A 25,696-nucleotide genomic window follows, 5' to 3' on the forward strand; every position below is an offset into this window, starting at 1 on the left:
TATCAATCAACCCAATAACATATTCAAAGATTGCAACTTCAGAGATTATCACATCACATTACATTGCTTGAATCATAATCATGATTTATAATTTCACCAAATACAACATCCTGGTGGTGCATATAGTCTTGCCCTTGGGCTTGCAGTACACTTGAAGGGCTTCATCCCTCTTTGTATAAATTTTCCTCATAAGATCAAAATGGTGTTTCCTGGGTACAAGGTTATCTCATAAGAAATATGTCCTTAAATCATTACATAAATAAAGAAAAATGCATCAATCATAACAGAAGCCAACATCTCATACACCTACCCAGTTACACCTTGGAGACTTTCTTTCTGTTCCGATGCTTCCGCTTTTTTACGACCATTTCCCCATCTGCTCCTTGCTCCTAAAAATCAAGGAGATGTTTATTTTCCACCATGATCATATATTGCAAGCTTTGGAAATCAGAATGACAGTTGTTCCTTACCTTCTTTATGAGACCTTCCATTTTTGCTGGTTTCTTCGACTTCTTGCAGGACAATGGATTTGGACCCTGCCCCATATCCACATCACACTAAGCTTCAGCCCATGATCAACAAGAAAATGATCGTTTCACTAAAAACTTTTTTGCTAGCATCAGGAGTTGACAAGAAGTAGAGAGGCCATTAAATGAACTGCGCGTAAAGAGACAATTGAGCTTAGAAAAGAAATAGTGTGAAACTTCAAAAAGTTCATTTACAGACCAACACCTCAGATGACAGAAGCTTTACATAGAGCTAGATTTCCATGCATTCATACAACAGATGTAAGGCTTGAGAAAAGATTTAAGCTGCAGGTGAAAAGCACTCTTTCACAGTAAAAATGGAATCTGGGTACATGCTTTGCTTCATTGGAGCTACCTATAGTTGGTTAAACTGTCACAATTAACCCAGAAAAAAAATAGAAGTCATTTTGCACTTTTTAAGATAAAACAACTGCTTCTATTCTTTAAATTTCTAAGCAAGAAGTTCCCCATGTGAGCGATACTCAAATCTCTGCAGTAGAAAATAGTGGAAAAGTAATCTTACAATATCTTACAAACAAAACAGTAGAAAATCTAATCTTTTTGCTGCTGGCCTATCTGCTGTACCAGACCACAGATAGTTGGATAATATATGCAATTGTCGATCTGAGATTGAGTAGAGGTCAAAAATCTTGTCTAATGCAAGGATCATGGATAAGCAACCAATTGTCTGCCATATGTTCGAGATGTCCATCAAGAAAAAGTTCACACAACCTCACTGCCCAAAGTGCAGAAATCTTGCTTTGAGATCTCTGGTATTGGTACAATAACAGAATAATGTTGTAACAGTGTTCATGGCAGAATGAGGGGATCATGCAATAGAAATTTCCCTTTTTGCTAGATAGTCTCAACAAGCAGTAGACATTTTCCTTTTTGCTAAAGGCTCTTCAACAAGGAGCCTCTATATTTTGCTAGAAAGCTTCTCACCGCTTCAAAGAGAGCTTCTCTTTTCACAGTTTCTTTGGAGTTAGCTTCCACCATTTAGCTGTTCAAATGAAATTTTCAATGCTTTGTGGATGCATTATGACCATAAAGAGAACCTTGTAACTAAATACACCTAGCTTGAGCCAGAAAAGCCCTCCAAGTTGCCTGCCTTCCTTTTCCCTTTACTCCCCCATAATTCAGGTTGTAAAACTCCAGCTGGGCCAGAGCTACAGAAGACAACATAAACCACACATGAACTGTCTTACTGATGTACACAAACACTGCACAGCACTGTTGTATTGGAATTAGGCGCACACAAAACTATGCAAGTTAAATCACCAACACAAATGAACCAAGTTTCCCCTCTCCAGTTGACATATCCCTTGTTCAGCTTGTCAACCAGGCTAATCAATTCTGTTGACATATCACCAGGGCTGTTTGAATAGAACAAGACTGAAAAACAAGATTTCAAGAGTTCATCTTTGACTGAAGTGCTCAACTTTTATTGCAACTTGTTAATTGTTGGTTTCAATCTTATTAAGCTGCATCGAATAAACCCAAGACTGGCAAGACAATGGACATAGGACCCATGGTGTCTTTTAATTGATGATAAGCCAGGATTTGGATGATGCAGCACTATTAAAATGGTGAAGATTTAAGCATTGTCTTGAGGTGCAGTATGATAGCCCTTAGTTCTTTACAATGCTTGTGCAGAACTGAGGTCTTATCTTCTAAATCAGTCTCAAAGTTCAAGCAAATTTGTATTTTGAATATGGTTTTTTTTTTCTTTTGCATCTCTTACTTACGCCTTTACTTAAAAATTCTGTGACTAGGGTCCTCCTTCACCCTATGCTGGTGTTCCTCCCTTAATTTACTTACTACTAATATTGTGCATCAAGTTAATTGAAGAGTATCAATTCCTGCCCCAGTAGAGGGACCTCTCATTCTGTATCATGGGCATCTCTTTGAGAAAATTTCAGCCAGTTTCCAGCTCAAATGTCTTCTTTGTATATTTTCTCCACTAACATTGACATTGTAAAAACCCTTTTATCTCCTAGAGTTTAGGTAGTTCAAATTGCAAGTTACCAGTATCAGCTATCACTATGAAACTTCACATCTGAGCATATCTAAGTTTAACAAAGTAGGATGGACCCAAATATGAGTCTGCAACAGGAGCGCACTCACATCTCTATGCCATACTCAAAACTCACCTTTGCCCGCTTCTTCTTGAATTGAGGACGATCCTTCGCTATGAGGCCCTTTTTCCCCTTTTGATTTCCTTCCGAAACATTTCTACCCTTAAGGGAGAGCTGGACAAGATGATTGGGACCTGCCCCTGGATCCTCTCCTGTAAATTCTGTAGTTTCTTCCATCTGTAGCCTTGCTGCATCTCTTTTCCTTCTCTGAGCTTCAAGAATCTCAAGTTCCCTCTCACTAGCATGAGTTCTCTGTGCCTCACTGGCATGTGCAAAGTTTTGTTGCTTCTCAGATGGTGGTTCAAGAACCAAATAATTATTTTGAGCCAAAATGATGGGAACAGCAGGAAGCTTGAAACCAAAGATCAGACAAACAAGAGCTCATTAGCTTTCCATTTATTGTTCATAAATTGCTCCTTGCACCAAGAAAAATAATGTGCAACCTGTAGCCAGTCCAAAAAAATTATACCTGCCGTAGCTTTACACGAAGCTCAGCATCTTGGGTTGCTACCCAGAAGTGTTCAGAGTTCCCATCCCCTGTGAGACTTTCCAGACACTCAGATCCAGATTTCAAAGGTTCATGATTGCACCTAGCCAGACCACAACAATGTAATCGATTGTTTAAGCCAGCTTAACCCTCAAGATTGTGTAAGCTCAACTTTTACTGAAAAATATATGACCATACTTGGCTGAGTCAAGCTTGTGAGCAGCAGAAAGAGTCCCAGAGAATGAATTCCCAAGCTTCTTTAATTCTGCAATTACACATCTACAAAAAAATTATCAGGGTTGTATTTGGACCACCCACATTGCTGCAAACATGATATTTAATCAATACAAAAACTTACAATTTGTTACTCTCCATAAAAAATACCCAACATCAACATGCATAATCCCGAAGACCTTTAGCAATGTTACTGATTGCAAATGGCACAAGACTTCCAAGAATAGCATTTTCCATTGTAATAGTAGTTAAAAATCTAGTGCACAATGTCAAGGCAGTATTTTAAGGACGTGCATTAATCATGTAAAACAACACTGCTCCAACTTAATCCATTGCCTCAATCCAGTGATATAACCGAAACACACATCACAAGCTACAGCTTAATTCCAAGGAAGAGCTCCAAGTTGCTTGAGACCAATCCTTTAGACTGAATCTTGCTAAAAGCTAATAAGCGCAATAACAAGAAATGTTTGTAGCAATATGGAACAGAGGGAATGGTGACTTGGAATGGGGAATGCTGTTCCCTGCCAGTGAGGAACTGGGGATGTGTTCCAAGACAAGGGAAAGTTCCAGCCCCATTCCCTAGTTCGAACATCCCATCCCACTTCCCTTGTAGGGAACAAGCTGGCACCTTTTTAATCATCTTATTTCACCTTGGAGTCGATCATTTTTTGTGCTCCTTCCCAACACTCATGTCTCGATTTTCCTTGCCCTCACTTGTTAGAATGACCAAGTGACCAGAGAGACAGTAGGGTTTGCAAGGGAAAACACAGTGTGTATACGGCAAACACTGAGAGAGAAAAGAAACACAAAAGATGATGAAAGATGAATCATGTTGATGAAGTGAATCTGATACAAGGGCGCCGTAGCACAAAGGAAGCCTTGGAGTGCAGGAAGACTGCTGAAGAAGCCTCTCAGTCTGCAAACGCAGAATGAGGAGGTGTCGCCTAGAGCGGGGAGACTGTCATCAAAAGGTGAGGAGTCTCTGAATCTGCAAACACAGGGATAAAGAGTGGTACCTACGAGCAGGGAGACAGCCGATGAAGCCTTTGTCTACAAACGCAAGCCTGATGAGGTGACACCAGTTGCTAGAGTGACGTTAGAAGGGTGGGAAGTAGCCAAGAACCAAACGCAATGTGCAACTGCCTCCGATGAAGGTGACCCCTGCTAGAGAGCGACACCAGATGGTGAGGAACCTCCCTGGTAGCCAAACGTAAGAAGGTGGAGCCGCCACAAGGGTGGAGGATGATGCCAAAAGAGAGTGTGGACTCCAAACACAAGGTGTAGGAACACAGAAGATGCTGTCGCCAACAATGGAGGATGGACGCCAGCTGAAGAGGAGCACGCTGCCACCATAAACGCAACCAACTGGAGATGAAGACTGGCGTCAGGAGAGTGTGGAGATGGTGATAGGAGAGGAGAGAGAGAGAGAGAGAGAGATGATGGAAAAGAGAGAGTGTCAAAAGACTGACGAAGAGAGAGTGGGAGTGACAGATTGAAGGATCAATTGTTGTCGTGCCATTACGCAAACACGGTGTGAAAAACTCTAGAGTGCATCATCATTTGACTTTCTTATTGATCTAGAGAGTCAATATCATTTGGGTCATTAGTGCTAGTGTCCGTGACATGGATGGTCCAAAAAATACTAGATTTTTGGATAATTTTAGCCTATTTTGGATATTATTTATTGTAAATGTCCTAAAAAGCCAGGGAAACTACTAAAATAGGGTGGCATGTAAAAAGCAAGTGGCTTTTCAACCATTTTTGGATTTTTCATTTTTAAAAAAAGAGGTGAAATCACGCGTCGTGATCACAATTGATAGGTAGCAAACAACACTTTGAATTGGGAGAAAAAGGAGTGATCTGTGAGATTTCTGACCAAGTGTCCTAAGGTTTTATCCCCCTTTTGAAGCCAATGGAATCAACTGATTCGGGTTCCAAGCAGCAAAGAAGAAGTAAATGTTGAATGCACGTTTTGTTCTATGAGAAAGATCCAAGAGATCTAATGCTTGGAGATTGCTTCTGAGTAGTGCCAAACAAGGGATTTCAAGTTCTATCAATACATAGAGATTTGATTCATTGTACTGTGAGTCTTATCATGTTTACCTCTTGTCTATTCTTTTTCTTCTCTTCCATCTCCTATTCTCTACTTCCTTCTATCTCTGATCCCTGGTGAATACGACCTTTCAACAAAAACCCCTCAGACGTTGGTGAACCTGACGTGAAAGGTCGCCAGAAGAAAAGACAAGATAAAAGAACCTTCGAGCACAATTTCCAGTGATGTTTTGCAGTAGTTAGTACACAATATAAATATGCTTATGCAGGTACAACAAGAACAACACGTGATGCAAGCTTTTGCTCAAACAAAAACTATTGTGATGAATGCTCTACAAGCAGTTGAACGTGAGATGAAGTTGTTCAATGGCAAGAATGTATCTACATATGTGCATACCTATGCTCAAAATATGGAATTCTTTGGGGTGGCTTAACTTACATGGAGCAAGTATTTTGTTCGAATCACTATACATGAATTGAAAGCGCGAATTACTAAATTGTACATGTATTATGCTACTAATCATTGGACAGCATGTGAAAAAGAAAAGAAAGTAACTGAAAATGCATTATCTTGTAGCAATATGCATGGTGGAATAAGGCAGATGCAACAATATGGGAAAGAGACTCTAGGATTTATTCCTCGAAGTCATTATACCAGAAATCATTGGGTCAAGGCTACCACTGAAACGGTAGTGAAAATAGGGAAGCGTGAAACTCCTTGTGTTGCTTTGCTTGACTATGGGTCTGAGATTAATGTCATTGAGCGTGGATTGTATGAAAATGGTGCATGGCCTGTAGACACTAATCATGGTTGGTGTATGAAGGCTGCAAATAATTCTTCAAGGGAGCTCTATGCTACATATCCTAATGTAAAAGTGACAATTGGTAATGTACAAGAAGAGCAACACTTCTTTGTGCAAGATAGTTCCTCATATGCAATGATTTTGAGGCAGCCCTATATTCCAAGGGTGCATATGGAAACAAAGGTGCTTGATGATGATTCTGCTTATGCAAGAATCAGAAGTAAGGATGGGAGGAAAGCAGTCCAATTTCTTATCGTTTGTGTTAATCATCCTACGAATCGGGATACACTTCAAAAGTCTCCTTTGCCAGCCCTTGATCCTATTCGGGCTGCATGGATAAACTATGGTTGCTCCATTCTCACCGACGAATGGAGTGGTCGTAAGAAACAAGGCATCATCGACAGGACACTTACTTTTTGTAAGCCATAAATATCAGCAAAAGAGGGGGAGAAAAATGACGGGCGCATTCATCTACTGCCACATTTAGCAAGCTATCATTGAGGTATACATTGCCTTTTAAATTTGTTTCACTTTCTTTCATTATGATAATTGATTTATGCATAATTATCTATCTCCCTATTCTAATTTCTCTCTAATATCTATCTCGATTCTCTCTTTCCCCCTGGGCCCCAACCCCCCATCTCTCTTCATTCTTGAATCTTGAAAGTTGAAGCTTGAAAGGCTCAACTCTTTCTAACCTCCAACTTCCAAGTATTGTTACTAATAATTTGTAAATTGTGATTGTAGATGGGCCGTCGAATGTGATGCAAGTTGTTACCGACAATACATCGAATTGTCGACACATGGGTCATTTACTTGAGGCCGAGTTTCCCACAATTATGTGGATTCCATGTGCAAGTCATTGTTTGGACTTGCTCATGGAGGACATTGGGAAGCTCAAGTGGGTAAAGAGGGTGGTCCGCAAAGCTACATCAGTTGTCACCTTCACAGTAAAGGTAAAGGTGCTTGCACACTGGAGTTGAAGAAGCCTTCTTCAACTTGGTTTGCTTACATGTGGTTATTGTTGGAGCGCCTTTATGAGGTGCAGTCCGCCTTGCGCCAGACAATGATACCCACTCTATGGAATGAATTGGAGTCCAAAGCCATGCAATGCTTATGCCTTGATGAGCTATTTTGGTAAAAAGTCTGTGCCACTGTCATTGTCGTAACTCCCTTTTATAGGGTGTTACGTATGAGAGATTGCGAGGGATCCACCATGGCCCTTGTCGTTCGTTTCTTTAAAGCGGCATTGATGAAGGCATAGTGATCACAGAGACACAACGTGCACATGTTTTAGAGATAGCAAAGAGGAGATGAGCATGGATGCATAAGCCCATCCATGGTTTTACCGCATTGGTATATCCGGCCTACAAGTCACCGACGCTCATGGATGATAGAGAGCTCCATTCAAACCAGCATGCTTATTTGATTCATGAGGTCCTTGTGGGTGACCACAATGCAGTGTTGGAGAAGCTTGGATGCTATGCAGATCAAAGCAGGCATGTAGCTTTTGCTTCTCCTGCTAGCTGAAGGAGAGAGTCACTTGTGAAGATTTTATTTTGGTGACAAAACTTTGGATACACATTGGAGACGCTTCAATCCTTAGCCATGAGGATCCTTGCCCAAGATTGCTCTTCACATGTATGTGAGAGAAACTAAAGTGCCTATTCTCTCATTCACACGAAGATTCACAATCGGCTAACTTACACATGATGAGGGCTATGATAAGCATGGGTAGTCCAAAGCAAGTAAAGTTTAAACACTTAACCATAAAATTTAAAATTTGTTGTTTTAAAATTTGAACTTTGAAGTTTATACTTTACAATTTAGACTTTAGCATTTACAATCTTATGTGCATTGTGTAGATGAATGTTGACACATTCAAGTTGACGGGCAACACTCTTCCAAGTGTACATCAAGAGGTGAACAAGGAGAAGAATGAGATTTTTGCAAAGCTCTACAGAGAGCTTATAGCACCAAATACTCGTGACACTCGCAGTCAACAATGCTCATGGACGAGGAGTTCAAGTAGGTGGTAGCAAGGGCATGGTCATTCGGCGCCCTCCAACATCGAGGAGGGGTGGTTCGAGTGGCTTGCAAACATATGTAAGGTGAGGCTCTAGTAGCTCATATCCTGTGCCTTATGATGACATCCCCCCTTGCCTACACAATCGCCACCTAGGTAGCCATTATTTGATGATGATGGTAACCTCATCAATGAGGATGAATATGAGTGTGTCTCGTCCGATGCCGAGGAGTCATCTTCAAACTCTCTTGATGAGCACTCTGATGGTTCTAATGATGATAATGATAATGATGCCTCATCATAGATTCATAGGTGTCTCTTTCTTTTGTATCTACTATCATTGTATCCACATGCATGATGCCACGATGATATACTAGACAAGTTGTATCGCATGTTTTGCATAGCCCATGCAACCATGATGATCACCCTCATGTATTCATCTTATTTTGTAATGAGATGGCTATTTCCACTTTAAACATGTATTCTATCATTTAATGATTTATGGTTTTTTTTAATCACATTTAAAAAAAAATCGTGCTAACATCATACCACATCTTATAAAATCATAAGGTACCATTTAGTACAATATTTTATTGTATCATACCTTTTATACCTGACAACTGTGGATGGGTCATCCTATCAATCCTCATCTTCGGAAGTATGCATTCGTAGTTGGTGATCTTCCTCGACTCCGATGGCATCTGAGGACTTCGCTGCCTCGACAACTCTCCATCTTCAAATTGCTTTGACATCCCATTGTCAAAAGACAACGTACCAACAAGACAATAGGGTTTGCAAAGAGGAACACATAGTGAACTCGGTAAACACTAAGAAAAGAAGATAAGAGAGAAGAAACTCTGATGAACGGAATGATGAAGATCTGAAACATGGAGTAAATGTGATACAAAGGAACAAGGGTGCTGTAGCACAAGGAAAATGATGAAGACAGCCACGAACCACGAACCGCAATGTCCTCCTGAAGGGGTGTGAGGACAGTGGAGAGACCGGAGAGAAGAGGTGATAGATGAATGAATCAGCCGTAAAGAATGAATGACAGAGGCAACCTATAAATAGGCAAGAGACTATCTAGGATGGTGCCCGGAGGGAGGGCACCGGCTTGTCTAGGGTGGCGCCCCACTGTGGGTACCTAGCCCCTTTTTGGGGTTGTACACTATGAAAACCTAAATGCAAAACGCGAAACACAAAACTGTGGATGAAAGGTTTCTCAACACTCCCTCTCAAGCCCAAAAAGGGAAACAAGAGAAGAGTGAGGTGGAGATGGAATGCTACATCCTGAAGAATACTCATGCAGCAGGTCCCACTTGAACAGTATCCCTCCTAGGAAAATTATTCACTTGCCCAAGCATCCTAGTACAAAGATGATGAAAACATGCAATGCATAGGAGGAATTTCAAACTTTATGTGGTGCTGACAACCATAAGGATATGCCCATACTCGATCTCGAGAGTTGGCTCCGTGCTGACCAAGTGACCAAGGCAAGAATAAGAGGAGGAAAAATATGTAGAGGATCCCTAAGATCCAAGATTTCCACTTGAAAGGTAACCTACAGTAAGAACACTAGACAGAGTGAACTCGAGAACCCGACACTCAACCTCGAGAGAGAAGCCACTAGCTCCGTACATCCATGCAAGAAGGAATACGAAGGCCTCATGACCAAGTTGCGGCTAAACCTCCAAGGCCCCGATCTAGGTAGATCCTCAAGATCCTGGGTAACAATAGGTGAGATGACTGCTGGAAGTAAGCCACCCCATCCAAGGGTAGAAGAAGAAGGTAAAAGGCCTCCACCAAGGTGTGCGAAGGATTGAGCAAAGGGTGGGGATCCCCTTTGAAATTGGAGAAAAAGGAGTCCCCTCTGAAGTCATAGTAGATGTAGATGCCCCCTCAGAGGGCAAAGGAAGATCATCCCCCTCTAAGGTAGATAGAAAATCCAAAAACTCATGGATCATGGACTCTGAAATGTCTCAGGATAAAGAAAGTGCGGTTGGTCATGCCGAAGAAGATATTTGGGGTGGTGAAGAACTCCCAAAGGTGGCCTCTCAAACCTGAGTAGGCAAGGGTGAAGCATGGGGCTCAGACTGAGCAATGAGTGGGCAACAGTCGCTTCTTCTCAATGGAGCAAACCGGGAAGCCGAAGAAGAGAAAGGAGTCGAGCAGCCACTGTCTCTCGAAGGAGCGGACTGACGAGGAGACGGTATCAAACAATCATTGTCTCTCGATGGAGAAGACTACAGAACCGCGAGCCGTGGTAGCCATTGTACCTAATAATAGGTGGGAGAAGACAATCGTTGGCATTGCGACAATCTCCAAGAGCTCGTAGCGCCAATCGATCCTCCATCTGCTTGAAACGACTTAGTGCACATCGGATATGTCTTATTGCCTTTAGCATAGTACTCTAGTAGCTGATGCAGAATGATCTCTATGGCCCAGAAAGGAGAGGTGGCACAAGGAGTGACTGGTGGAAGACGCAAATACTCCAAGGGGTAGGAAGCAAAGGTCAAAGTCGACAGTCTTTGGTGGGATGATTACTCATGCCGCAACAGGAGCACCCAGTAGTCGGGTCATCTGTTGGTAAAGAAGCCATGGGTATCAATGTGCCTTATTGAAGAAGGAAGAGGTCAACCATGAACCATGAACTGCAATGTCCGTCTCAAGGTCTAGGAGGCTAGTGAAAGGGTGGGAAGTGAGCTGCCAATGGAAGGAGGATGCGACCAACAATAAGAGGTTGCAACCAATAGAAAAACGCAAGTGAGGAGAAAAAAAGAATAAAAACACAAGCTACAAAAGAGAGAAAACAGCAAACGCAAGCAGTGGAGAGAGAAAATCTGCTGCGACAAGCTAAGGAGAAAATTTGCTGCCACAGGTTGCAGAGAACAACTGCCAGCAACAGGTAGATGGAGGTGGCAACAGCAACCCTGAACGCAAGCTGGAAAACTGCAAATGCAGGAGAAAGCAACCGCCAGTTAGGATGTTGATGCAGCAGAAGAAGAAGAGAAGTGGATGCCAAACCCGCCACCAGTCTTTGCCTTTAGTGGAGTGGAGGATCTTTGCCACTATTTGAGCAGATCTGGCTCTGATACCATGTTAAAAGACGGCATACCAGCGAGACAGCAGGATTTGTGCAGAGGAACACAGAGTGAACTTGGCAAACACTAAGAAGAGAAGAGAAGAGAGAAGAAACTCTGATGAATGAAATGATGAAGATCTAAAACATGGTGAAACCAGCCTTCCTTCTCGGATGGAGGTAGAGCTTGCTCCCTCTAATCACCTCTCTCTCTCTCTATTCTCAGAAGAAATGCTTTGCATAATGGATTGATTCCATCGAAGGTACAATTCTGTGTTTTCTCTGTTCATGCTGAATAAGAACAGTGAACTCTACTCATGTTGAATAAGAACAGTGAGCTCTGCACATACTGAATCGTAAGAACAATGAACTCTGTTCATGCTGAATAAGAACAATGAACTATACATATACTGAATAAGAACAGTGAACTCTGTTCATGCTGAATCAGAACAGTGAACTCTGCATATGCTGAATCGTAAGAACAGTGAACTCTATTCATGCTGAATCAGAGCAGTGAACTCTGCACATGCTGAATAAGAACAATGAACTCTATTCCTGCTGAATCAGAACAGTGAACTCTGCACATGCTGAATCGTAACAACAGTGAACTCTGCACATGCTGAACAATAAGAACAGTGTGCTGGACAATAAGAACAGTGAATTTTGCACATGCTGGACAGTAAGGGATGTTGATCTGGACATGCTGTACTGTTCCTATGCAGCTGGGATTTACTTAGGAGAGATGAAAACCAACTGTTCACAGGTTATGTATTTTGGAACATTACCATTTTTGTAATTTTCTATCTTTTAATTGATAAAGAAATACCAAGAGGGGCGCCGGTCTTCGGGGCCAATCTCATGTTGAGCGAGGGAGAGAGGTCTCTGTTTATGTGTGTGTATGTAAAGTCCAGGTGTTAATTGAAGGAAGTACCGCTTTATGTGAGTCATAGAACGGTTGCAGTGACCACATGAGTAGCCCATGGAGAAGAGACAAGGACACGTGGGGCAAAGGATGAAAATCCTTGCATGGGAGTGACCCATGGGGTGTGTGACGACACATCATAAGCAAAGGATGGGAATCCCTACATCTAGAAGGTCAATAAGTGGAGAGGTGAGTGACCAAGGGTAGTGAGGGGGATGCCGATCACAACAATCCCAAGGTGAAAAGAAGTGCTCACTTGTGGATATATAGAAGGTATAGTGTTAAAGGGTGGCATTCCCCCTAACGATGTACCAAGGTGGAAAGAGGTTGTGAAGTGAGGGTAGGTAGAATATGGTGTGGAGAAAGAGAAAGTGCTAGGAGCAGAGATGGAGGATCCAAATCCTAGTGTGCTCGATCCAAAAGTGAAGTGTAATTCGAGGTTTTGGAATAAAGAAGATAGGAAATCGAGGTGTGGATCAAAAGAGGGTGGGATGGAAAGGATTTGGAAAGAGTGGTTTACATGCTCAAATTAAACAAAAAATAGAATACTTGATAAAGGATGTCGGCTTCGACAGCCTCCTTTATTGAAGTTTACATACTAAAAACGATCAACATCCTGCATACCAAAAGGAGAAATAGGAGAGGATTTTGATACATACACTCAAGGGGGTTGTACATGTTGAAAAACCACTTCTTCACTTACACACTTCAGTTAGGGTTTTGCACTGACAGCCCCGAAAGGACTTGTGTCCATATTTTGGTCACTTTTTCAATGGGCGCCCACATAGTGGTGCGCCACCCTAGACAACTTATGCCTATAAATAGGCAATCACTTCATTCATTCTTCATCACCACCCACAGCCCACTTCAATCATTCTTCAGACTTCTTCCCTCTTCCTCTATCACTCAGACACTCTTCCCTCTCCACTCCACTACTGCCCATATCCCTACTGGAGGACACCGCAATTCATGATCAACCTTCCCCTTCTCCTTCAGGCACCCTATCCCCATTACCTTTCAAGCTACATTTGGAGGCTCCTCCTTGCTGGTGACATCATCTGATAGCTGGCATTTTCAGCACTTGGGTTATTCCTGCTTTGTGTTTACAGCTCCTCTCCCCAAGTATTTACGTTTTGCAGCCTAGTGACTTCTACATCATCTAGCATCATCCTATTCCTCCTGGCATCAACTTCTGGACTGTCATCATCTACATTTGGCAACTCACTCACATTTGGGATTTGCGTTTTGCTGCCCAAGCCAATGCCCTAGCAACTCAGAAGTGCAGTTCGCTCCCTTGACAGCTGGCGATCATCTTCCATATCTTTGACAGCATCACAGAACTATAGTTCACTCCCTTCTTCTTGTATTCATGAGTTTTTCTTCTCTCTCAATGTTTGCCATACACACTCTCTGTTTCTCCCCACAAACCCTATTATCTCTCTGCATTGTTGCGCATTTTGACATGGTATCAAAGCACACCTGTTGTTTTGATAAGATGAAAAGGATGGGTCGCCAATCATCCCAAGACGCCATGTCCTCCATGATTGGAGAGGTGGCCAGCCTTACCAACCCATTCAGATGGAGTAGCAAAGCTAGTAAGAGGGGTGTAAGCTCAACTATACATGTTGTGCAAGTACTCTTCAAGCTCCTCCTTGGTCAAGAGATTGAAATCTGAAATAGGAGAAGAAAAAGAGGGTGAAATTGAAGGTGGGGTGTCGTCTGCCTCGCCAAGTCCATAATGCCTCCCTGAGATCTCCAATGATGGAAAAACCTCATAAGACATTGTGGTATCTCGAGAAGGTGTTTAAGACATTACGAACCAATTACGTGTGTTCATGTACCTCGCATAAAACCAAGCCCTCACAATCTCCGCACGATACTCTTTACAAGAGCACCAGCTCTAATACCAGGTGAAGATATGCTAGGATTTGCATAGAGAAAACACAAAAAGTACAACCACGAGTAAAACACAAAGACTTAAATAGTGACGTACAAAGCTCAAACCCTAAACACAAAACACAAAGGCAAACAAATAAGAAAGAGAACTCTCAAATGAATGAATCAATGTTGTAAACGAATGAGAAAATATACAAAATGCTCAAGGGTTGAGTTATCCAACAACCGATGGCTCTCGTGGGAGTGGGTTGTAGGAGGTGTCGATATGTGTTGTCCACCAAAGACAGATCCCGAGTGAAGCAAACCACCAATCGAAGTCGAGGCTGATGAAGAAAAGTGTTGAAAACACAAAAATGACCTCATATAGACAATGAAAGTAGATCACCGACAGCAATGGAAGGCTGGGTAATAGCTATAGACCATGTAGCAACAATTGCCGGGGACTAGACAACTAGTGAAACTTGCAAGAGAGCTAATGGGTTGAAACCTACAAGACAAGGATTGGAGCTAAATGGTGGGCAGCCTGTCTATTTATAGACATGGAAGGATCTCCCCAAATTAGGATTTTGCATGTGGGACACAAAAGCACTCTAGAACCACTCCCCCCTAAATGAAACTTTTAGTAATTCATTGTTTTAGGGTTGTTTTATAAGAGATAATCAGAATGGAATGACGTTTTAGCTCAACAATCCTAGCCTTGTGCAAGTTGAGCGAGCGAGCGAGAGAGAGAGAGAGAGAGAGAGAGAGAGAGAGAGAGAGAGAGAGAGAGAGAGAGAAGGCTGCCATTGCTGCTACAACAATTAACAAGCCATTTCTAGCCAACAAGAGAACCTCCAAGAGCTGATAACATGCCTAGAAGAGACTATAGCAATGGGAGACAACAGTTTGAGGGCTATTTCAGCCAAGTAACATCATATTTGGAATGTTTCATCAATGGAGACAATTTTCATAGTTGTCTAGAGAAGACAACATATTTTTTTTCCATTTTCTCACGATGAAAGTCTGCTTTTCTCTCTCCTCAGCATTCTCTCTCATCCTCCAACCTATTCTCATCATTTTTCAACAATTTCCAATAAAATCAACCATTGGAGGTGAAGACTTTGACTAATCTCTCCTGTAAACCCTAATTTACAGCAAAAATTAGGGTTCGACAACCAGCTTGGAAAGCATGCTCAGAAATTGAAGGCCTAGAGACCTCTATTGTAAACCCTCATCAATATGCTGTCCAGCCCCTAGCAACTAAAGCCCTCCACCTTCTAGCACCTAGCATGTCATCTTCAGCTACCGCCTTGCTACTTGGAGCTTTCTTGCTACTACATTTCCTCTAAACCCTAATGTACAACAAAAATTAGGGTTCGACAACCAACTTGGAAAGCATGCTCAGAAATTGAAGGCCTAGAGACCTCTATTGTAAACCCTCATCAATAGGCTGTCCAGCCCCTGGCAACTAAAGCCCTCCACCTTCCAACATCTAGCATGTCATCTTCAGCTACTACCTTGCTGCTTGGAGCTTTCCTGCTGCTACATTTACAACTTTTGTTGCTAGCTGCTTCCCTATCAACCACTCCCATTCTATCTACATTTGTTGTCCCTGCAACCAAGCAATAGGATGCTACCACTTCTGGCATCTGCTATGCAGTCTATGTTTTGCTACCCAACAAGCCACCCTCCATCAGCACTCTTCATTCCAATTGTTGCCTAACTATCCTCATCTTCGAGTGATCAATTCTCAGCTTGTTCAAGTGGTACACTACTACATTTACCAAATTTCAACCTCCAAACTCCTGTGTTTTGGTGATCATTCTACTACCCTTCATTATTCAGCACTCTCTTAACTTTGACTAGTGGTTACAACACAAAGGATCTGTCTCCAGTGGATGTCATCGCTCACCACTCTACCATGAGCATTTTGTACACTCTTACATTCATTTACTGCATTTATTCATTCACTTCAAAGTTCTCTTCTCTCTGTTTGTGTTTGTGTTTTTACGTTTTGAGTTTTGACTTCGAGTTTTGTGTTTATTACGTCACTATTTAAGTTATCATGTTTTAGTCATGTTTGTAAATTCTATGTTTTCTCTATGCAAACCCTAGCATATCTTCACATAGGTGCATGCATGTGGAGCTTCTATCAATGGTGGGCTGCAGCAATCAATTACTCAAGCCAACATTAAATTTCAGCCAGTTTTGGTTATGAGACTCTAAAATTTCTCTCTCCACCTTCCTCTCTATCCTCTCAACCAATTCACAGCTTTCCTCAAAAGATCTCAGCCACATTCAGTCCCAAAAAGGTACAATTTAAAATTTTCTGCTGCTAAACCCTAATTTAGGGTAGAAATTAGGGTTTACCAACCACCCTAGGAAGAGTGCTTAAAATTTAGGGCCAAGTACTTGAAATTCAATGGTTGAAATTTAGCAATTTCAGGGAATTTCAAGAGGCTAGTCAGTCAACATTAAGTTAGGGGCAGAATTCATCATCCAAGGAGCAAATTGAAAGCCAATCGCCATGTAAACCAAGGGGAAATTTGGTTTAAAGGCTTACTGATTGCTATGGACAGCAAGATGTATTGAAGATTGAAGGAGATCAAGCTAGATCTCAGTATACTTCAACTTTTAGCAATACAAGTTAAATAAATACCGCAAGAGGCACCAGTTTTGGGGCCAACCAAGTGTCAAATGTCCACGATTAAGTGGTAACATTTGCATTTTCAGTTTATATGAATTTTATGATTATTGTAATTAGTACGTAATTAGATTATTTACCACCCTATCTAAAAAGGAAGGCTAGTTTCATAATCCTCCTCTAAAACTAGACCAAGGACGAGAGAATCCACGGCTAGATCATAGATGGAACCACCAAAGAAGATCATGGAAAATGTGAAGAAAAGTATGGGATGGAAAGTAGCATATAAAGAATAGGTGAAGCAAAGGAAAATGGTGAGGAAGACCCTACTAAAAAGGAGTAGTTACAATGGAATGGAGCTGATAAAGCCTATGCTCTTCACGACTTCTCCAAAGCATGGCTCATAAGGTAGCATCCTCCACAACAAAACTTGAGTACTGAGATGGGTAATGCCATGAAATGGGGGAAATTGACACACAAGATAGATTAACAAACTATGTCAATGACAGGGCTCTCAAAATCCTCATCTTACTCAAATTAACGCTCACAAGTAGATGTATACATTACAAGACAAAATCACATGTCTAGTAGCACACCTTTCAAATCTTAAGTGTGGCCAAAGGCAGGAGATGAAACCAGCCTGTTCACTGGAAAGGGCGGTAGTGTACAACCAAAATATATAAATGCTTTCACCCAATTCACAGTCGCCCACTTTACCTGAACTTAAAGACACAGAATCAAGAAGAAATACAGGAAGCTAGAATGCTCTTGTTGTGACATAGACACCCTGTTGGCCCCTAGGTCAGGCGCCCCTTGCGGTATTTCTTTATTCATTAACAAAGGGATAATCCCACAATAACCTACCTACAAGCTGTCCCTGTACAAAGTGGAGACGCAAACACAGTTTCAACCCGATTTCGACACCATAACGGCAGTACAACTTGACCTGGTCATTATCCCTACTCAATTGGTGCCTCCATACACCTAAACACACTCAATGAAGTGCCTGGTAAGATATTCAGCACGCTGCATTTTCTGGTTTTTGTCTTTAAACTGCTCCAAAATACAAGTGCAGTGTCCCTAGAGCTTTCTTGAAGCTTTTAGAGCAAATAGACACCAAAAAATGTCCAAAAACCCAAACCTGCAAAAATATACAGCAGGCTGTAATTTCCTGTTTTGGGCCCTATTTTACCTACCAATCACATGTGTGCGTAGCCAGCAGGCTCCCGCACCTTATGGGCCACTTGCCCTTTGAATCTTGCGAGATTTCACGCAAGAAATCTCAGGAAAACAGCGTTTTCCACACAAGTATCTGCTTGGAAATGCAATTAGCAAACCCTGTACCTGTTCAAGAGGCTCTTGCCTCGGCAATTATGCATAAACCCACAACACTATACATGATCCATCTGATCAGCCCACAACACTGTACATAATCCATCTGCTCAAAGAAGGAGAGAGTGACCTAGGAGGAGCAAGCTCAACCTCTCTACATGAGTCAGAGATGAAGAAGTACCCTCCATAGCTGATGTATTTACAGCAATCTGCCCTCAGCCCCATGAGTTCCATGCTCCAATCTGCCCCTCATGCATTGAAACTCGTTTTTGTGTTGCTCTCTCTCTCTTTTGGGAATTTATGCCCAAATTGTGACACATGGCATACATGTAACAATTTTCCTGTTTAAACCTTTTGGTCTAAAATTCTCTATGATCGGTGCAAAATTTGACCTCGGCACAGACCAGAGAATTAATCCTCGTGCAAAAATGAAGATAATGACGCGAACAGATTCTAGAATCCAAAAATAGTAACTCCCTAAATTTTAGGAGCTGCTTCCATTGCATCCCCACTAGTCTTCTGAACATCTTTGCAGACTATGGCTACATCCAAATTTGCAATGTAGCTCAACTGAAAGTGAATTTCCACTGATGACCCCACATGGACTAATCTCTTGGAGATTTGTCCATCTTCACTTTGAACTAGTCTCTTCCAGGCTAGTTCTTCAACACACGTGTCCATATACACTTTCACAAGTCTCTTCCAGGCTTGTCAATCTACAGTGCCATCAATCTCTTCCAGACTTGTACTGGACCTTAACTGTCCAGTCTTGACTCACTGGACATTCCTGTCCGTTTCACATACTGGCCATGCAACTCAGGCGTTTAGATTTCAAGCGGGATCCTTCCAAAAAGAAAAACCAAATAAAGTAGTAATAAAAAAATCAGCAAAAAGGTAATAGTTGTCACAGTCTTATGACCGGAGAAACAAAAAATCCAATGGAAAATTAGACCGCCGTGTGATTGTTGATAAAGTTCATTGATGAAGTTATCTGGCAGAGTAGCATGAAACCCTTCCCAAACAAGACCCACCGAGATGGATGACAAGAAAACACGAGGTCTCTGACAAGTTACACCAAATGTATCCAAGTCTCCAATCTAACAAAAGATGATAGCAAGGAGCTATCGAAGGCGAGGAAAATACACTCTACCAAGGATAAGTATCAAGGACCATAGGGTGTTAAGAAATACTCAAACATAGAATACAAACACGATCATATGATAAAGTTGTCAGAAGTGGAGCAGCGGTGGAAGCATAAACATGTGTTGAAATAAACTGCTGAAACACAAGACAAAAAGAGAAAAGAAAAGAACACGATACAGATGAGAACTCGGATGTATGCACGGGAAATGGAATCCATATATCTGAATACGAGACAGTCGCATACAACAGTGAGTCACTGGCTGCGTGGGCACTCGCACTGGCTCCTCTCTCCATAGAGTCTGCAGATGGTGAAGATGATGATAATGCTGACTGAGGAGGAGCAATAAATAGGCTGAAAAAGTGGGGAGTAATAATGCTGGTCGGACAGCATTAATGCTGGCCGACTGGTGCATAAAAATGCTCCACTGGCATAAAATGCCACACCAGAAAAAACCTAAATACCTAATAAAAAAGCCCAGCCAAGATCAAGCTCAGACTCACACATGAGCTGACAAATACTTTGCTAACACCCTCTCTCAAATCATGAGTGATCTGATACAATACAATAGGATAATGAAAAGGGATCAGAAACTATACAACATAGAACCACCAAGTAGAACCATGGATACCCAAGCAGTGGGTGATCAAGCCACCACCAAGGTGCCTCGGAGAGAACCTGATGTCGATGTCGATTGTACCAAACACCTGAAAATAGAGAAGATCATAGCATGTCTCTGTGTCCATCATCAATGTCTCGCAGGAGCATACAAGACCATCCTGTCAAAAATGCCCCTGAACATAGGTGACCATGGATTCCCACCTTTGGCCAGACCGCCAAAGTGTCCCCTCATGTGAGCTCCAAACAAAAGCCTCCCGCTCTCGGTCAGATAACTAGCTCATCATGAACCTGGATGTCAATCCCAGCTCCAGGATTTGATTCCGCCAGACTGAAGTCGATGCGTCAGGGACGGCCCTCTCTGGAACCTGTGCACCTGTATAAAAGTATAGAGGGGGCTCGGCGGCCCCATCTGAACACCCGCTCACACTCCCTCTCTGGCACAAGAGAGTCGTGAGGGATGACCTCATCACCACCACTAGAAAGCAATCGAGGAAGGGGCCACCAAGCCCTTCCCGCGATCCGAAGAAGAGGATCCCTTCCGCGCCTTGGACTTCACCTTGGTCGGAGGATCTAAGTCAGAGTCTGATGAAGGAGAGAACTCATCGGTAGGGTCAACATCCCGCTTCGTCTTCTGCTCCTTCTTCTTGGAAGCCGCTAACGTCTTGCAATCCTTCCGCAAATATCCCTTCTTGCCACAGTGGTAACACTGGGCCTTCGACTTCTTCTTCCCGTTACCCCTCTCTGAAGCTACATAAGCCTCACCTCCATAATGTGCCGGAAGCCGCCCATGTAATCTCAAGGATGTCTCATGCTCAAGAAGCATCGAGGTCATATGTGTAAAACTGACAGGAGTCGATGATGTCTGCGCCCGCAAAGCATTGGCCACTCCATCAAACTCTGGGGGGAGCTTGTAGAGGACCGTCCCGACGAGATGCGCCTCGGGAAGAGCAGATTGCATGTGCCGAAGCTGGTCCTGTACATCTGTTGCAACTTCTGCCATACTTCAAGAGGAAAAGGACGGAGAGGTCGAGCAATAGCTCCACAGACGATGTACCATAGCCGCTTCTGCACAAACCAAGCTTTCATGACAGCACTCCATGTGAGATAATCAGGTCCATGTAACTTATCATCAGTGGAAGTGCACAGAGGAGCCATATGGAGAGGATAAGGAGAGAAGTAGAGAAGAGATGGAATTTAGAGAGGAAACACAGCCAAAACACAAGCACAGACTACAGAAAATGAGAGTTCACATGCAATAGAACCAAAATCTGATCAATAGAAGACAAAATCTGCTGCAGAAAGTCAAAAAATCAGTCAAAAACTGCCAAAAACAGAGAAAACGGCCTGAAGTAACAGTCATCCAGCCACGAGAGATGCTGAATCAGCAAAACGCAGGCTGTAAACTGGAGAAAAACAGGTAGAAAACTATCGCCAGCAGCTGCAGATGAAAAACGCAGGCAGCAGAGGGTGCGTAGGCAGCAGAGGGTGCGGAGCCAACAGGCGATGGCAAAACTGCAAAAAACGCAGGCTGAAAACAGCCCCAAAACAGGTCGCCTGGCTGCGACAGCAGTCGTCTGATCAGCAGGGGTACAAAACAGTTCTGAAATCAGCAAGAAAACACAGCAGAAACACAAATCCTGAAAACTGATACCATGTCAGAAGTGGAGCAACGGTGGAAGCATAAACATGTGTTGAAATAAACTGCTGAAACACAAGACAAAAAGAGAAAAGAAAAGAACACGATACAGATGAGAACTCGGATGTATGCACGGGAAATGGAATCCATATATCTGAATACGAGGCAGTCGCATACAACAGTGAGTCACTGGCTGCGTGGGCACTGGCACTGGCTCCTCTCTCCATAGAGTCTGCAGATGGTGAAGATGATGATAATGCTGACTGAGGAGGAGCAATAAATAGGCTGAAAAAGTGGGGAGTAATAATGCTGGTCGGACAGCATTAATGCTGGCCGACTGGTGCATAAAAATGCTCCACTGGCATAAAATGCCACACCAGAAAAAACCTAAATACCTAATAAAAATGCCCAGCCAAGATCAAGCTCAGACTCACACATGAGCTGACAAATACTTTGCTAACAAAAGTATAGATTGATAAAGGGTATCTCAAAGGCAATGAACACAAAAGATGAATGATGAATAAATACCATGCTCAATGCAATAAACACACTATGCAAGGTGAATACTAAACCTCGAACTCTAAAGTCTTTGAAGGACCTGAGCAAAGGGTATGAGTTGGAGAGTGTGTCATACTCTATATGGATCCCAAAATGCAGCAAACAGCCTCTGAGAGTGTTCAGCAGCAACAAAAGCAGATCGGGAGTATCTGGATCAGGCGGCTACTGATGGATAGCAACTCGAACTATGATATTCACCAAAGAGGGGATATTCACCAAAGAGGGGTATGGACAACAGAGAAAGGGCGCTAGTAATCTGCAAAACAAGATAGGTCTGGGTCATGGGCAGCCTATCTATTAATGAATGAGTGGAACCTCCCAAATTACGGTTTGGCATGTGGGGCACGGACACTCTCTAGAAAAGCAGTAATTCAATGAAACTTCTAGTAATAAGCATATTTTGGGGCTGTAATAAAAAGCTTTTCAGTATATAACTCATTTTTAGCTCAACAAAGAGCACAAAGTTAGCTTCTGAGGGTCCTTTGTATTCCAAATGTTAAGTTTTAATCTTCTTTTTATCTATACTCCCACCCCAATAGATGTAGTTGGTAAAAGCCTTAATGGTTATTGTATGACAAGACTCCTACTCCAAATTAGAAGGACCTTAATCTTCTTTTTATCTATACTCCCACCTCAATAGATGTAGTTGGTAACAGCCTTAATGGTTATTATATGCCAAGAGTCCTACTCCAAATTAGAAGGACCCAAATCCTCCCATGTCAAAATCTCATGCACTAGTGAGGTCAGTAAATTGGATTACTAGATGTCATGTCTAGAAGAGAGAAGGTAAGCAAGCAATGTTACCACATCATTTGAACCTACCCCCTTCCCCCATGCAACCAATTCAGCCACCTCCTACATCTTATTGATATGATTCATGGTGGGGGGATTCAAACGGCAACAAGTATTGCAACCATTCATAAATTGTGTCTACCAAAGTGTGAACCTCATAGAGACACTAATTTTTTGTCCAAATCCAATTAGCAATGATATCTTTCAAAGGAAGCAAAACAAAGCTCCAGCATTGGTCCAGTTCCACAAATTAAAGGATCACCATCATCAAGTATAGAGCAACATGCAAGCTTGATAATGAAAACTCTCATGTTAGATGTGACCATTGGCAAAGTCACAAAGCTATATAGAGCTAAGTAGCTCTACCCTATAGTCATTGACCATGAGATTTTTAGAGAATCCAAACTATCATATCCCTTTACCATGGACATTCTCAGAGAGCTTAATCTCAAGAGATGCCATCATTGATGTTTTGAGATCCTTCCATATGTGGTTGTGGAGCAAAGGGCTCTTGTAAACACACATGGCTCTACTTTCTTCATATTTATTTGTTTATCCATGACAAGACATGCCATGGATCAATTGTCAACGCCAATTTGATCGCATAGGTCATTTTCGTTTTATGGGTCCTTAACACAACCTACTTTCTTCTTTCTCTCTCAAATGTGTTAATATTCCTCTATCATAAGTTCCAAAGATTGTGTTCTAGAGTTTGCTTATCCATGACAAAACACATCATGGATTGGTTGATTAGTTACATCCATTACTTTGGGTTATAGATCCTTATGGACTTCACCAAACATCACATATCCCTTGCTATTTGGAGGAGACGCCTTCCTCACACTAGTCATAGAGTCCCCACACTAGCACCACCTAGGCCAATTCCTAGTCAAGATTCAGAGGCTCCGCACATCACTGCTACAGGCTGGCATTACATAGAGAGGGGAACGTCAATTACAGTTCACTGATTTCTTCTAAACAGTAACCGCACACATAGCACCCACACAGAGGAGTGACAAACTACGATCCAAAGAGCCAAGGAGATCAAAGCAACACGCCGCCCACAAACACAAGGGTACCAAACACAAATGTTGCATCAGAGAGAGATGAGAGAGATCCGCCAGTGACAAGCAACAATTGACAAAGTTGAGAGCCCAATCTAGATGCTACCCTCATACTATCTTATCCACGATGTATGACATACTCTATCCACCGATCATGACTAGGTGAAACTAGATGTAGGGATATCATTCAGCCACACAACTAGACATGTAATACCTCATCCTCCCATTGTATCCCTATATAAGCATTGTTTTGTTTTGTACATCACCTTAACTTCTTTCCACAATATATCACTCACCATCTTTTAGCATGTCACACTTTGATATCTAGTGATGAACAGAATTGTACATGGTTTTGTCTCATAGGCTGAGTTTGGCCTCAATAAACCTCTCTCTCTCTCTCTCTCTCTCTCTCTCTCTCTCTCTCTCTCTCTCTCTCTCTCTCTCTCTCTCTCTATACACACACACACATATACACATATAGAACTCGAAAAGTAGCCCATGCATATAACAATGTACATATTTACATGCTTTGGCTTAAAGTTCACCCAAAATACTTTAAAATGGGTTTTTCACAACATTCACCCAATTCTTTAAACTCTTGGCCTTCCATCAACAAAACATTGGCCCACCTATTTGCAAACTAAAAATCTCTCTCTCTCTCTCTCTCTCTCTCTCTCTCTCTCTCTCTCTCTCTCTCGTTTAGAGAACCGATTTCTCATGGAAGACTGATGTGAGAACAGTTCAAATTATAGTCACCCAAAAGACGAACCCACAATACTGCTAACGATTGCAAAAGACGAATGCACTTTGGATGCTGTCATAGATGACCAACCCCCACCCCAATACAGCCAGCGATCAGAAATCATTAAGCAGAATTTCGGTAAGATAACGTGGAGTGGCGAGGGTGTACCTGGTTATGAAGGGCCTAGTGGGAGCAGAGAGGAGACGGGAAAGGTGGTCGTTGGGGCTGCCCATCTTGTGGGTGAGAAGGTGGTGCAGGAAGGTGCCATCGCACAGCACCTTAAAAGGCTCCCTGAACCCGCCGCATGTTTTGTAGAACCGAATAGAGCGCCTGTGTATTTTCTGCCTCTTCACCCTCATCTCCCTTCCCCTCTCTCTCTCTCTCGCAAACAATCGCTTCTCTAAGTACTTCTAAATTTCAACTATCGACCCGCGCGCTCTCTCTCTCTCTCTCTCTCACATATCTAACAAAGATTATTTCCAAATATAATCACATTTAGTTAATTACTTGTAGCGGTTTTTATTTATCCTTTTTTGTGATTTCTACTTGAAACTTCTAAAATTAAAACTTAATTTTATTTGTCAAGAAAGCAGGTCATTAATGAGGGTTTTTTTCATTTTGTATTTAAAAATATTTTAAATTTAAAACTTAGTTTTATTTCTTGGCTTTTATTTTGTTATTTTCACTTTATGGGCTTTTATTTTGTCATCAAGGTTGACATTGGTGAGCCACACCCACTAATGGTGCATTGTGCAGCTTGCAAGCTCGCAAAGCTTTTGTGAGCATGGTTCCTTTCCTTTGCTCATATAAGAAATACCGTTTGGCATCAAGGTTGGCATTGGTGAGCCAGGCCCACTAACGGTGTATTGTGCAGCTTGCAAACTCGCAAAGCTTTTGTGAGCATGGTTGCTTTCCTTTGCTTATATAAGAAATACCGTGCTCCATGCACAACAAATAATGCACTCTGCACCTATTTTAAAATACCATGAATCTAAAGGGGCTATTTGTTAAGATTAT

At 42.2% G+C, this 25,696-nt stretch overlaps 1 protein-coding gene across 2 annotated transcripts; it reads right to left on the reverse strand.

Annotated features, from left to right (window-relative positions):
- On the reverse strand, positions 1 to 25,123 carry MEE21 (PIN domain-like family protein). 2 transcript variants are annotated; one of them, XM_087695346.1, is made up of 7 exons: positions 24,848 to 25,123; positions 3,351 to 3,431; positions 3,135 to 3,255; positions 2,681 to 3,016; positions 471 to 536; positions 311 to 389; positions 1 to 209 (listed from the first exon to the last, which is right to left on the reverse strand). In XM_087695346.1, the coding sequence occupies exons 1-6, from the start codon at positions 25,036 to 25,038 to the stop codon at positions 315 to 317; spliced, it is 870 nt and encodes a 289-aa protein (XP_087551472.1). In that variant the 5' UTR covers positions 25,039 to 25,123; the 3' UTR covers positions 1 to 209; positions 311 to 314. The 2 variants fall into 2 exon arrangements, with proteins under 2 accessions (XP_087551472.1, XP_087551477.1); XM_087695351.1 differs by lacking the exon at positions 24,848 to 25,123 and adding an exon at positions 24,707 to 24,792 and having other exon boundaries at positions 3,351 to 3,417.
- Positions 25,124 to 25,696: the final 573 nt, after the last annotated feature.

This window comes from Lygodium microphyllum, chromosome 2 (assembly GCF_053477565.2).
Source record: "Lygodium microphyllum isolate KBCC chromosome 2, Lygodium_microphyllum_v1.1.10, whole genome shotgun sequence".
In the NCBI taxonomy this organism is placed as follows: Eukaryota; Viridiplantae; Streptophyta; class Polypodiopsida; order Schizaeales; family Lygodiaceae; genus Lygodium; species Lygodium microphyllum.